The sequence below is a fragment of the Podarcis melisellensis genome, assembly GCF_964234715.1.
Source record: "Podarcis melisellensis genome assembly, chromosome: 5".
NCBI classification, from domain to species: domain Eukaryota; kingdom Metazoa; phylum Chordata; class Lepidosauria; order Squamata; family Lacertidae; genus Podarcis; species Podarcis melisellensis.
In genome coordinates this window covers 93,721,144-93,735,780 of record NC_138537.1, presented here as the reverse complement: position 1 = coordinate 93,735,780, position 14,637 = coordinate 93,721,144, and the positions used below count along the sequence as shown (strand labels likewise).

At 45.9% G+C, this 14,637-nt stretch overlaps 2 protein-coding genes across 4 annotated transcripts in view; both read left to right on the top strand.

The window, feature by feature from the left end:
* FGF6 (fibroblast growth factor 6) overlaps positions 1-14,637 on the top strand; it is a 187,593-nt gene that overhangs the window by 55,696 nt on the left and 117,260 nt on the right. The window lies entirely within an intron of this gene.
* On the top strand, positions 1,152-11,732 carry AKAP3 (A-kinase anchoring protein 3). 3 transcript variants are annotated; one of them, XM_081911727.1, is made up of 6 exons: positions 1,152-1,278; positions 2,532-2,646; positions 2,945-2,971; positions 4,435-4,527; positions 5,887-8,001; positions 11,426-11,732. In XM_081911727.1, the coding sequence occupies exons 2-6, from the start codon at positions 2,644-2,646 to the stop codon at positions 11,579-11,581; spliced, it is 2,394 nt and encodes a 797-aa protein (XP_081767853.1). In that variant the 5' UTR covers positions 1,152-1,278; positions 2,532-2,643; the 3' UTR covers positions 11,582-11,732. The 3 variants fall into 3 exon arrangements, with proteins under 3 accessions (XP_081767853.1, XP_081767854.1, XP_081767855.1); XM_081911728.1 differs by lacking the exon at positions 2,945-2,971; XM_081911729.1 differs by lacking the exons at positions 2,532-2,646; positions 2,945-2,971 and having other exon boundaries at positions 1,184-1,278.

Here is a 14,637-nt window from a genome sequence, read left to right as displayed (position 1 = left end):
TAAAAGATATCAGGAAAAACTACGTTTTGACAGAAACGCTTGTTTTCTTGGAAAAGAAAACAACTTATGCAAGAAATTACATATATATCAACACATTACAGTCATACCTCGGGTTAAATATGCTTCGAGTTGAGTGTGTTCGAGTTGCGCTCCTCAGCAACCTGGAAGTAACGGAACGCGTTACTTCCGGGTTTCGCCGCTTGCGCATGCACAGACGCTCAAAATGACGTCACACGCATGTGCAGAATCAGCGAAAAGTGACATGCGCGTGCGCAGACGTGCCATTGCTAGTTACGTTTACCTCTAGATGCGAACGGGGCTCCAGAACGGATCCCGTTCGTATCTAGAGGTACCACTGTACAAGTCAATAAAATATTTGGTAGAGATTCTCCCTAAAAAAAACTTGTGATGCTAGAAAAGACATGTGAGGGGATGTTTGGTCCAGCCAGTGGAAAACTTCCTCTTCCTCCTGGCTGGAGCATCCTTCCTTTTGCATGTGATAGAAGGTGGGCGTGACCTAACCTTTCCAGGTAACAAAAGGATGAGTCACGCAGCACCCTTCCCTCTTTTTGACTTCCATCTTCGTTTGACCAGCTTTTAGCTAGGACTGTTCTGCTAGCTCTCAGCTAGCAGAAACACTGGGATTATTCCCCCATACTGGGTAGATCCACATGTACATATTTGTAACTAAGTCTGCCTTCAGGAATCCAACTGTGAACTGATGTGAGTAAACTAATTTTATCATCTTTAAATAAGATTGCAGCGTCTTTATTCCTTTTAAGAGGGATTCAAGGGAATTTACCAAGAGTGTACAATTCAGATTGAGACAGATTGAATTGTATAATAGTGAGAGGCTCACACGAGCCTGCAACCCGCTATCTGCTGTGCATGTAAGAAAGGGGAATGTAACTCTGCTGCATAAAGGAAGGATAGTAATAAACAAGACATCCTCTCTTGCCACCCTGAACATTCCCACATATTTTAGGCGCAGAGGGCTTCTCTCTTCCACAAGGGAATGATTAAAGGAGCCTTTAATTTCAGATCTCATGCCAGGCTTGGGCTAGCCTGGCCCCCTCCTTGCAGTGTTGACTGTTGCCATGGAAAAGCCAGTTTCTCCTAGTGCTTTGTGATGTCAGTCTGCATTCTGGCAAGTGGAGGGTAAGAGAGGAGACCACAGGGTGGGGAGCTCTCAAAGAATATCCTGGAAGTTTTGGCCAAAAATTCTGCTTTTTTGGTGGGTGGGAATTTTTTTTGGATGGTCACGTTGATGTGATAGAGGTAGGCAAGTGCCCTTAGTTCTGCAGGGAGCACATTTTGGGGAATTTAAAGGTGTGGAACTGGGTGGTGATAAGCGATATCTGCTGAAATTCCTTTTTCTCCATGACTTCTGAAGACATGTTCTCTTTTCCACTTGGTGACCCTACTGAAGAGAGCTCTTATTTGACCAGGAGGCACCCAGAGAAAAAGAATGAACTCATGAATTCTCAGCTGCTAGGTTGTACTTTTTTGTTCATCCACTCCAAAGATCGATCCAAATGGCCTTGTTGCTGTTTCGTCTGTTGTGTAGTGGGCGTTAAGGATCAGGCAATTTCTCTTCTAATGGGGCCCACCTAATTAATGAGAAGTGAATGAAAAATAGAATATTTGCATTTCTTCCAGGTGCAACGTTAAGAGAGTAAAGGGGAAAGTTCCTGTTGCTCTCACTCTTTGCCCTATTTTTGAGGTCACATGGGGAAATTTCTCAGGTGCGCCTTTGTGTCAACCTAGCTCACGGATCTTAAATATTGAGCAGCTGTTATTATAAACAGTTTAATAGGGCAATATGCTAGGCAGTCACACCAAAGGCACAAAGGAAAGCCATTTCCTCTTTCCCAGGCTAAACATACCCAGCTCCTTCAACCATTCTTCAAAAGGTTTGGTTTCCACATCCTTGATCGTCTTGGTCACCCTCCTCTGCACCCGTCCCAACTTGTCATTACCCTTCTTAAAATGGTGGCACCCATAACTGATCGCAGTACTCCGTGTGTGATCTGTAAATTTATTTAACAAGTTAACAATAAATAAACATTAGCTTTCGGGCATGAATGTGAATTCTGCATAGCAGATTGCGGGGGCACAGGAAGAGGAGAGGGAAGTCTCCAGGATAATTCACAGATCAACTTAATTAATAACTCTCTTCATCAAAATATCTGTATTTTATGTCAGAAAAATTCTTTGTGAAGTCAGAGGGCTGAGGTGCACAGGAAATACAGAGTGATGGGCAAAAGTGTGTAGTTTTAGAAAATCTCTGCTGTATCACATTCTCATTTTGCTCAATTAGTGGCACTCAGAATTGCAAAGGACAATTCCATTAGAGTAAATGGGAGTTGCGGAAGAGCATCCTGGTACTTAATTTCATTTCAACGGGTTTGGAAAAGGATAATTCTCCAATGGATTATGCTCAAGGATATTTGCTGTACTGGATTTGATGTTAATGCCCTACAATTTAGTGGAGAGCTGTCAACAGCAATTATCTTTTCCCTCTCTCATAGATCCTTTTATGTATATATATATATGGCAACTTATGGAAGCCACTCCTGGAAGTTGAGAGTGTCAGCAACTTTTCAGAGACGTCCCTTGGGCCTACAAATCGTATGAAAAAGAATGGTGGGTTTTTAGGAAAGGAAGAAAAAGGACAGAAATGTTACCAAAGTATAAGAGACTGAAAAATAATATTGGCATTCGTGAAGATGGTTGATATCTTTGTTGTATTTTTCTGCAGCTGTTCCTAATTAGTTCATTGTCTGCTGGGGTTTTAGGCAGCTAATTTTTCTAAAGTTACTGGGGTATTGTAAACCATTGTTAGAGTGTTTTGATAAGTTAGTAATGAGTTTTGTAGTTTCCTTGAATTATTTGCATTGCTGTTTTTGATATTGTTCTGCTTTGGTTTTGCTGTCTCCTTTAGGCTTTCTTCGGACTGGAAAAGTGGAATGTAAATATAGATCTTTAAGAGAATCGGCTTCAGATAGTGATTGTAATACTGTTTGTTTAACACTTTTTATTATCCTCCAGAAGCTATGCTACACAGGGCGGTATTCAGTGAAACAGTTCTGCAAAGTGCAGTGAACCTTCCAATCCTCTCTTCTTGTACTCGCTAAATCTGTTCTGGCGCCCCCCCCCCCCAGGGGGCTAGCTACACCCCTGTTCCCCCCAACCCTCCATATCAGATTGGGGGGCACAGGAAGAAGAGAGGGAAGTTTTGTTGTGTAAGTGTACATTCCTTGCACTAGTGAAAATACTTGGTTACCGCCCAGTCAGAGTAGCTAGCTAGAGCACATGTATTGTACCTAAAATAGCACAATTTCTCCCTTACATTTCCTTGTTATTTAAAGGGTTTGCAGAATCTAGGATGGCATTTACCAAAGCCTAGTTAAATGTGATATCTTGAGCTATTTTAGAAGGTACAAAAATTGTGCGTACCCAGTACTTTTTTTTCTTTAAAAAAAAAATTGTGTAGGGGTACTCTAATTTTGACTCAAGAAAATCACCATTTTATAGTTCAAATCAGGGGAAATAAATACAGTAAACCCACAAAAGATTCACAAAATGTTTAGGGGTATACATACCCCTGCGTCCCCCCAGAAAAAGCACTGTACATACCTGTTCTTGTGGTTTAAGATCTTGTGCATATTAATGTCCCTTGAGTAGAAGCAGCTTGTCTGGTGGAGCAAAGCTGCCGTTCTAGCTACTGGCCAGGGGTCTTGCTGTTGCTTAAAATGAGGGATGAGGCATTGTGCGAATGCGCCAGCAGAGCCAATACAGCATTCTAGCTCAGTGGGTAGAGCATTAGACTCTTAAACTCAGGGTTCGAGCCCCATGTTCGGACTAGATGACCCTTGTGGTCCCTTCCAACTCTATACCTCCCCTCCCTCTCTCCCTCTTGGTAAACAACACGAGACTCTGCCCTTATATCATATGCCAAGAGAACAATAAATGGGACAAATTTTAGGGTGGTATATTGAAAGTTTTGTCCATGAGACTGTAATGAATCCACTTTGTGGACTTTTGTAGATATGTAACTTTGAAAACTCTGTGTTTCCTACCTCCAGTAATAGATGATAAGGATTTTTTTTTTTTTAAGGGAGAATGTAGCGTCTTGCCAGGGAGCCTCAGAATTTTAAGTGAACGCTTTGTTTTATTTAGGGTTTACATAATTTTAAAGGGATTGAATGTTTTGATTTTGAAATCCAGAAATTTGCTTCTGCTTTTACAGAGTTTTATTTGAGTCTGCGTTTGTTTTTACTGACATTAACTTCTGTTGATTTTTTACAAATAAACAATTCCCTTCTGATTTGTAAAAGGTCTGGTGACTAGATACAAATAAACAAATCTGAATTAAGCTGAATATGCCCCCCCTAGAAATTTAACTCTAGTTGTAATTCCTCTTTATTGCAGATGACAGAGAGTATCGACTGGTTGCAGAGCCAGAGTGGATTGTGTAAAGTTGATCGTTATACTGCAAGTGACGAGGAGGGCCAGAACTGGACAGTAAGAAATTGATAGTTATTTCGGCATAATTGCTTTCTGGAGACTAATATTGTTGCTTCTTAATGTGCTAGGACTGAAGATGTGTTTGATCCTTTACGTTTGAGCTCAGGTGCCGACAGTATTTCCTGGGTTCAGTATACTATATGTGAATTGGGTTTTCTGACCCAGTGACAAAGAGCACACAGATTTGCATAAAATGTGTTTTCCTTTGCAGGTGGAGTGGAAGGCCCCAAAATAAACCAGCAGCCACAAATGTACAGTCATACCTCGGGCTGAATGTGCTTCGGGATGACCCCGTTCGAGTTGTGCTCCGCGGCGACCCGGAAGTAACGGAGCGCGTTACTTCTGGGTTTCGCCACTTGCGCATGCGCAGACGCTCAGAATTATGTCATGCGCAGAAGCGCCAAAACGTGGCCCCTGCACACGCAGATGCACGGACACGATTTACGTTTGCTTCTAGATGCGAACGGGGCTCCGGAACGGATCCCGTTCGCATCTAGAGGTACCACTGTAATGTCTAACAGACAGAATCTGAACTGGTGAAGCTTTTCCCCATAGTTCTGCTTCCATGCCAGAAATGGCCTGTTCAATTTCTGCCTGCCACAGGGGTGTTAAAGGCTTCTCCCAGTACTACACGGCTTCTCCCAGTACTAGCTCTAAGCCAAGGCCTAGGTTCCCATCCCGTATCTACTTATCTGGGAGTAAGTCCCAAGAAACAGAAAGAGACTTCTATTATAGCCTAGTTGCATCACACATTGCGGTTACATTTCAGAGGCAGCACGTATACAAGGAAATCATATATAGCTATTTTTTTGGCTGACAAGGGGCGAAAACCCCACAGGAAGCCCTATCCCATTGTCTCCCCTGCCTTCCCTCACTCCTCCACATGCGAGCAGGGGCGGAGGAAAGGGGGTGTAATGGATGCGGACCACCCCAAGTGTCACCACTGAGGGGGGTGACAAAATGCCGGACGGCACACTTTTCCTGGACCAGGCAAACAATATCCATTAGAATGGCACTTGTGACTTTTCAGTGTTTCCCAGAATCAAAAGAGCGAGGAAGTTGTACTTACTGACTACAGTGGTACCTCGGGTTAAGTACTTAATTCGTTCCGGAGGTCGGTTCTTAACCTGAAACTGTTCTTAACCTGAAGCACCGCCTTAGCTAATGGGGCCTCCTACTGCTGCTGTGCCGCCGGAGCACGATTTCTGTTCTCATCCTGAAGCAAAGTTCTTAACCCGAGGTACTATTTCTGGGTTAGCGGAGTCTGTAACCTGAAGCGTATGTAACCCGAGGTACCACTGTACAATAACCACGGGGACTAAACCGTTGTGAAATTGTCTTTTGTTTGCTGTTTAGACCGACTCAGCCAAGCTTTTTCAGCAAACTGCCTCTGATCCGCTCAAAGTCTTAAGCTGGCTCCGAAAAGATCTGGAAAACTGTGCCATCGGAGTCCAGAATGTGTTGAATGCCAGTAACAACGCAGGGGGTGCAAAATCGAGGGACCCCTCCACGACGAGGCAAAACATGCCGCAGCGCAATGTGCGTTCCCCGGGCGGTTTCAGTGTCTGTGATGAGGAATTCAGTGTGAACGTCAGCTCCAACAGGGCTTCACCCACCTTTCACTTGTCCATGAAGGCTGCGTGTCAGAAGGAATCCAAGGATGAAGAAAGCGATGGCTCTACTTCTCCCAACACAAATCCTGATCCAGATGATGTATCTTTTTATTGCAATAGGCTTTCCAACCTTGCCATAGCTATGGCCCGGAAAGAGATGAACGACCGGTCAGATGGCAACAACACATGCATACATAAGTCGCTCTATGGCCCTGCTGGGGACCATAGCCACAGGTCTATCGGAGTAGGTACGGAAGACATCAAGCACAATGTGCCACCCAAGATGTGTGAAGGCGAATATGAAGAAACCCCAGCTTCTAAGAAGAAGACCGCATTTTATTACAAAGAAGAAAATGCAGAAATACCTAATAAGAGTGACCCTTACAGGGACGGGATCAAAGGCTGCAACCGCAAAAAGCGCTTTGGTCCAGACGAGTATGGCAACTCCCTGAGCAAAGGCATATTGGTTTACGCCAACAACGTGGTTTCCGATATGATGGTCTCGGTTATGAAGACCATGAAGGTGAAGGTGAACGACTCCAACATCGCTTGTGCCGTGTTGAAGAAGGTTCTGCTGAAGCACTCCAAAGAGGTTGTGTCTGATTTCATCGACTCCTGCATGAAGAACTTACACGATGTCACCGGAACGCTCATGACCGACTCTGACTTTGTTTCCGCCGTGAAGCGAAGCCTCTTCACGCAGGGAAGTCAAAAGGCCTCCGAAATTGTCCAAGCCATGCTGAATCGCTTACACAACGCTTTGATTGTGCAGAAACACGTGAGCGATAGGGGGAAGTCTCAGAGCATGGCCTTTGCCAGTGTCAAGACTGGGTCCGGACATGATGGAAAGTCTCAAAACATGAGGTTTTCTGCCACGAAAACAGAATCTTGTAAAGAGAAAGAAATGACCTGTGCGGAAACCGTGGGCAACCACATCATCAAGGAGGGCCTCACCATGTGGCACCAGAAACAACATGATGACTGTTCAAATCCCCAGTCATCAAAGGCTGGGTGGAATCCAGAAAACCAAGATCTTGCTAACCTCTCAACAGATTCTTGGGCAAGAGACCTGATTGTGACAGCATTGCTGCTGATACAGTACCATCTAGTCCAGCAGGAGAATGCATTGAAGGAAGCCGAATGTGGCAGGAGCGGCAAGGCAGGTGGCACCGGGTTCGGGTTCTTGTCTCAAGAAAAAGGTGGCAACGCCTGTACCCTGCCTTTATCAAAACAGTTTGACTCGTTGAAGCAAAGTGACGACGAGCAGTCGGAGACCACTGCCGAAAATGACATGTCAGGCGTCGTAGTCATGCTCATGCAAAAGCTCATCAATGAGACGGTCAACAAATTAGGAGGAAACGCCGGAACTTTGATGGCCGACGAGGCCTACAAGAGCACTTACAAATGCCCCGAGGGACCTGGGCCTTCAGGCTCTTCCGAAGTAGACCACTCCTACGAGGAAGCCATTTCTGGACTGACCAAAATGATTCTGGATCAGTTTGATGTCAACAGGAAGGAAGGAGGCAGCGGACCCTTCATTGACAACCTGGTGGATACAGTGACCAAACTGTGTCTCATGATAGCCAAATACAGCAATCCCGAGTCAGGTCTGGGGGATATGGGAGACGGGGAAGACGCTTGCGGGCCTCTGTATGCAAAGGGCACAGATTCTGCAGAAAGCCGAATAGGGTCAGGGGAAGACACAGTGTCTGGTCGCAAAGTGGTTGTAACCAACCAGAATGCTCCGGAAAACATTCAGAACAAGCAGCTTCAAGCCATCCTTCAGTGGGTAGCAGCCTCACAGTTGAACGTCCCCGTGTTGTACTTCATGGATGATGACGAAGAGACCCTGAATAAGGTAAATGGGAAGAAACTAGTGGGGGCATTTGCATGGGATGGTATTAAGTTGTGTGTGTTATTGCAAGAAGTTTTGGTGCCTCTGCATTTCCCTGATATATCACAGATAACCTTTCAGGGTTAGGGCAGGGGTATTGGGGAGTCACCTTCCAATTTCGATTACTCTCCCTCTTGCCCATCCCCTTCTTTCATCTCTTTTCCTCCTGCTGCAACCTCTCCTTCTGCCCAGGCTGGTTTCATGCAGAAAAGAAAATTGCGCAAATGGAAGGAGCTCTTTAGAACCCCAAAGATTCCAAATAACTCACTAATCATCAGTCACAGTTTTGACTTCATTCATTGGTGAAAAACACTGAAAGGTGGAGCAGCCAGACGGGCCTCTTCTCATACAGACCACTTAGAAAGTTGCCTGAATGTTTTGCTTCCTAACTTTCTTTCCAAGCATGCTAGAGACTTTTTTTTTAAAAAAAGTGAAAGCTCAGCGTCTGGGGCCCCTTGCAGGCTTGAACCCTGGAGCAACTTATCCAACTGCACCATTCTAATCAGTGCTATTTTTCTAGAAAAAGAGGTGCCAGAACTCACCGTGAACACTTCCCTCATTTTTTAAGAATAGCAATGGCACCTACCTGAGAGATGCAGGAACTGAGTTCTGGTTAGTTATGGCTGAAAAAGCCCTGATTATAATGTTGCCATTGGATGGGTTTAATCTTGTTCAAATGGTACTTGGTGCCATTAGTCACATTTAGACATTTAGTTGATACAGAACCACAGAACACAGTTTTCTGGTGGTTCCAGTTCTAGGTCTGTGAATGGTCCAAGAAGGTGGTGATACTATTTAGCCCCATGGCCTTTGTCCTATGGGACCCCCTGTACTCTTTAATATCTACATAAAGACACTGGCAGTGGTCATCTGGGTTTTGTGAGAAACAAAGCAATAGTGGTGCCAATCTTCAAGAAAGGCCAACCCAGTGACTCAGAGAACTATAGACCCATTAGTTTGTTATCAATAAAGGGAAAAATTATGCCTAGATTGCCTGCCTTTCTGAATGCTACTAGCATCTTTACTGAGGCACAAGCTGCATTTAGAGAGAACTGTTCAACTTCCAATCGCTGTATAGTTCTATTCCACCTTGCCGAAAAATATTTAAGATCTATACAAGCAAACTATGTAGCTTTTATGGACCTAAAAATCAGTCTTTGATTCCATCACCAGAACCAAGTTATGGGGAAAGTAGGACAAGGTTCTGGTTGACAATAGACTTTTCTGCCTCATCAAGGCCCTTTACAGTAATAGCAAGCTATTAGTCAGATGTGGTACCCAGGGACAGCTCTCAGGTGAAATATCTATGTCTAGAGGAATCAGACAGTGCTGTATCTTTGCACCCTCCTTGCTTAACATATTTATAAATGACCTAGAGGATGACTCACTTGGCCACATGCCCAAACCTAGGGTCAGGAGGACTCCATTACTACTGTATGCTGATGACGCCGCTATTCTGTAACGTTCCAGACCAGGAGAAACTAAGGAGGTTCATGGCTTATTGCGTACAGAATGATCTAAAAATTAACTTTGGGGAAACTAAAATCTTGGGTTTTGAGAAGAAAATTTCCCAATGCAAATGGATACTAGACAGGCAAGCTTCCAATACCTGGGGCTGACATTCCACCACACAACGACATGGACCACCCATCGATCTGTGGCCCTCCAGAAAGTACAAGCTAGTCAGTTGGCCACTTTTTACTAAATATTCCACCTGCCATCAAAGTATTCAATGCCAAAACAGCTGCCCAATTACTATATGCTTCTAATATATGGGGTTGAGGAATAACATTTGAGTTGAATAACCTCCAGGCTAAATTCTTGAGGCCTCTCCTCCAAATATATGCCTAACGCAGTCAATTTTCATGGAGACTGGGGAATGCCCTCTACTGACCAGGGCCTGGTGGGCAGCCTTAAAATACTAGCTTAAAGGTCAGTGTTTTCAAACTGGACACAGGACTACTCCAACATGTAGCTCAGGACAATTTCATAAGTTGCTGGTCCAAGCTCAACACCCGAAAAGCTCCCTCAATTGGGCTGTTCCCATCTCTTCTTGAACACTTGGGCTTTGACATAGCCTTTAAACCACAAAAACAAAACTGTGGGCCATTGCATATGGTGATCTTCAGGCCCATTCACACTTATCCTGCTCACCAAGAGCTGTGAGTTTACAGTATGTTGGGACGCTTTACACAGCTGAATATCTAAAGAACTTGACAGTGGTCAACTACCGCAGACTTTTTACCAAGGACAGACTGAATATATTTCCTTCTGAATTGCTTCAAGGTTTTGTATTCCGTACTGTCAGGGAACTGCCATCGGAGCCAGAGGCGGAGGGAAGGCTCCAGAGGGATGCCGGAGAGGGTCCCAGTAGGGAGAGAGGCAGCCCATCTGCTGGGGAAGGAAATCAGCGTAGCACCAGTGGAGAAGGGGGGCAGAAGGGGGAATCGACGAGGGGGCTCCAGGACTCCTCGCCGGAGACCAGTGGGGAGAGCACGGGTCCTCCACTGCCCACTCCCTCCCTGCGCAGAAGACTTCCGCGCAGGGAGAGTAGGAGGAGACTAGGCGTCAAAGAACTTCTTTGCTGGAAGAAGTTCAAGAAACGCCCACTGACAGATTCTGCCAGCGATTGAGACAGCCACGGGTGAGAGGCTGTCCAGACAGAAAGGGTTCACCCAGGTAACCTAGCCAGGAGTGGCGACAACTTACGCACGAGCAACCCCTAGAACCATTACACTTACTCTCCTAGATTATGCCCCTGTACAAATCAGGTAGAAGAATCTATACAGCATATTCCGCTGGCCTGCAGACTATACAAGCAGGCCAGACAACAAAAGATTATTCCTTTAATTGCAAACCCACACAATTTTATGTTAGGCACCTATTAGACCATAGGATTCCAAGCATATCTTTGGCAGTTGTCAGTTTCTTTCTGAGGCGGTCAGGATCAGAAAGCACTTTGTATTAGTTAAAGGTCTGGGACAAGCTTAGTTTTATCCGACGCTCAAGTAGTACGTATGTATTTTTATGTACTGGAATCTATTTGTGGGTCTTTGGACTGCATTAAAGAATTGACTGAATAGGCAATGTTCTGTTTCCAGATGTTTTGGACTATAACTCCCATCTAGCATGAGTAACGGTTAGGGATAACAGAAGTTGAGCTTGGAAAAGCTGGATGACCCTATGTTGACTTACCCTGTGCTGCAGTCACTGGGCCTGACTCTATAAACTGGGCTTCCATCTTGAGTAGAATATGATTTTGGAAATTGGTTATTGGGCACATGCTGCAGGAGGGTGGGAATGTGAAAGTTCTGGTGGGTGAATATGAACCAATACCAGCTCCCCAAACAAATCGCACTCATCGCTGTCTTTCCCCCCCCCCCAACAGCTTCAGCAACTCTCCACAGTGGCCGTGGACAGGGGCTACAGCGTCGGAGAAGTGATGCAGGCAGTTCTGAAGTATGAGAAGGAAAGGCAGCTGGGGGAGGCCTTGGGGAACTTTGTGCGGCTGCCAGTTCTGGACTGGCTGCTTCAAAACCTGTGAACACGGCGGCCTCTCCCTGCGCCCTCCGAGCGCAGGCTTCTCTTCCGTCACAGCATTAATTTCCACAGCACTCATTTGTCAGATATGATGTTATGAGTTTTACTAAATCTTCCCCTGCTGAGCAGTCAAATGAATAAAAGGAAATACTTAAGTGGCAGAGCAGTCTTCATTCCTAGGCATTTCACAATTCAAAGTGTTGGTGCTGACCTTTAAAGCCCTAAACGGCCTGAAGGAGCATCTCCACCCCCATCGTTCAGCCCGGACACTGAGATCCAGTGCCGAGGGCCTTCTGGCGGTTCCCTCATTGCGAGAAGTGAGGTTACAGGGAACCAGACAGAGGGCCTTCTCGATAGTGGCGCCCGCCCTGTGGAATGGGGCATTTGAGGCAAACTTTGGGACTTGCTCCTCCAGTTCTGGCCACCACCTTGGATGGCTTTAAAAGAAGATTAGACAAATTCATGGAGGAGAGGGCTTTTGGTGGCTATGCTCTACCTCCGGCTCCCTCAAACTCGGCCCTCCAGATGTTTTGAGACTACAGTTCCCATCATCCCTGACCACTGGTCCTGCTAGCTAGGGGTCATGGGAGTTGTACAGGGGGCGTGCAGGTGTGAGGGATTCCCTGGTCCTGAATGGGGTAACTGTGCCCCTGAAGGACCAGGTGCGCAGCCTGGGAGTCATTTTGGGCTCACAGCTGTCCATGGAGGCGCAGGTTAATTCTGTGTACAGGGCTAAGACCCTACCTGCCCGCGGACTGTCTCACCAGAATGGTCCATGCTCTAGTTATCTCCCGCTTGGACTACTGCAATGCGCTCTACGTGGGGCTATCGTTGAAGGTGTCCCGGAAACTGCAGTTAATCCAGAATGCGGCAGTAAGACTGGTGACTGGGAGTGGCCGCCGGGACCACATAACACCACTCCTGAGAGATCTGCATTGGTTCCCAGTACGTTTCTGAGCACAATTCGTGTTGGTGCTAACCTTTAAAGCCCTAAACGGCCTGAAGGAGCATCTCCACCTTCATTGTTCAGCCCGGACACTGAGATCCAGCGCCGAGGGCCTTCTGGCGGTTCCCTCATTGCGAGAAGTGAGGTTACAGGGAACCAGACAGAGGGCCATCTCGGTAGTGGCGCCCACCCTGTGGAACACCCTCCCTTCAGATGTGAAGGAAATAAGCAGCTATCCTATCTTTAAAAGACATCTTAAGGCATCCCTGTTTAGGGAAGTTTTTAATATTTAATGTTGTACTGTTTTTAACACTTGATTGGAAGCCGCCCAGAGTGGCTGGGGAAACTCAGCCAGATGGGCGGGGTATAAATAATAAATTATTATTATTATATTATTATTGTAGGCCAAAAACATCTGGAGGGCCAAGTTTGAGGAAGCCTGCTCTACCTCCACAGCTGGAGGCAGCAATGGTTCTGAATGCCAGTCGCTGGAAGCCACTGGAGGGAAGAGAAATTGTTGGTTTCATGTCCTGCTCTATGGCTTCTCACAGAGATCTGGTTGACCACTGTGACAGCAGGTTGCTGGACTTAGGTGGGCAGCCTGAACCAGCAGGCTGGACCTGAATTGTTTTTCTTGCGGCAGTCATTCTGTTGCAAATGCTTTAAATACTGCATTCTTTGCCACCAATGCTATTTGAATTATATTCCATCTCTTACAGTTTCTCTAGAGCAAAGAGGCTTATTAGCGAGGCCACAGAGCCCTTGAAGTCTTCCTGCAGTAATGATTTATAGTTTCACAGGAGCACAAAAGTTATTTGACGGAGGGACCAGCTGTACCCTCAGACTTCAAGTTGACACTGCAAGCCATCCTTTATGAATGCTTACAAAATTATGCGGGTGATCTGAGTTCAGATGCCACTTCCGTTGAAAGCATAATTTCCTCCTCTGAGCTCAAAATACTTTTTTTACAGAGTTCAAAACCACATGACTCCCTCCAGTGCTTCCATTAGAAAGCAGTAATTTCAATATTATCGCAGCAATCAAGATTTTATGGCTACCTTAATCATTTTGCGACATCATCTGTGTTGTGGAACCTTGTGCTATTATGAGATTCCAACCAAGTCATGGCTAAACTGAATTTGGGAGCAAACCCCTCTCCCAGAATTGAGGCTTTCTGGTGAAAGGCTGATCCAGATATTGTTTTGTTCCAGGAAACTCACCAGAAACATAAAAGGTAAAGTTAAAGGACCCCTGGACTGCTAAGTCCAGTCAAAGGTGCAGCACTCATCTCACTTTTCAGGCCATGGGAGCCAGCGTTTGTCCACAGGCAGCTTTCTGGGTCATGTGGCCAGCATGACTAAGCTGCTTCTGGTGCATGGAGGACCATGACGGAAACCTGCCACGTGTGGTGACGTTTCTGTGGGTGGCTTCTAATACCAAACCCCTCCTCCCATTTGCTTCTCACCTGAGCACAAGCCGGCCATTTTGCTTCCAGTGGCCTTGTGGTGTCAGTCGCTGGATACAGAGGGTGAACTTGAGATTTCAACAACACATTTAGAAAAAGTTGTTTTCTCAAGATCTCTACACAATTCATGTGAGAGCTTATCTTGGAAACTGGAATGGTAGCACATATAAGGTAAAGGTCCAGTCGTGACCGACTCTGGGGTTGTGGTGCTCATCTCTCTCTATAGGCCGAAGGAGCCGGCGTACAGCTTCTGGGTCATGTGGCCAGCATGACTAAGCCGCTTCTGGTGAACCAGAGCAGCACACGGAAACGCTGTTTACCTTCCCGCCATAGTGGTACCTATTTATCTACTTGCACTTTGACGTGCTTTTGAACCGCTAGGTTGGCAGGAGCAGGGACCAAACAACGGGAGCTCACTCCGTCGCAGGGATTCGAACCGCCGACCTTCTAATTGGCATGTCCTAGGCTCTGTAGTTTAACCCACAGCGCCACCTGCATCCCATATATAACAGGCATTTAAAACGTGTGTGTGTTTGTGTGTGTGTGTGTACAGGGGTCTCACACAATGCCCCTTTATCACTTGTGCAAATTATAGGGCTCCTATCTATTGAATTGGGGTCACAATGCAGAGCTCTGGTACCCCTGTCTT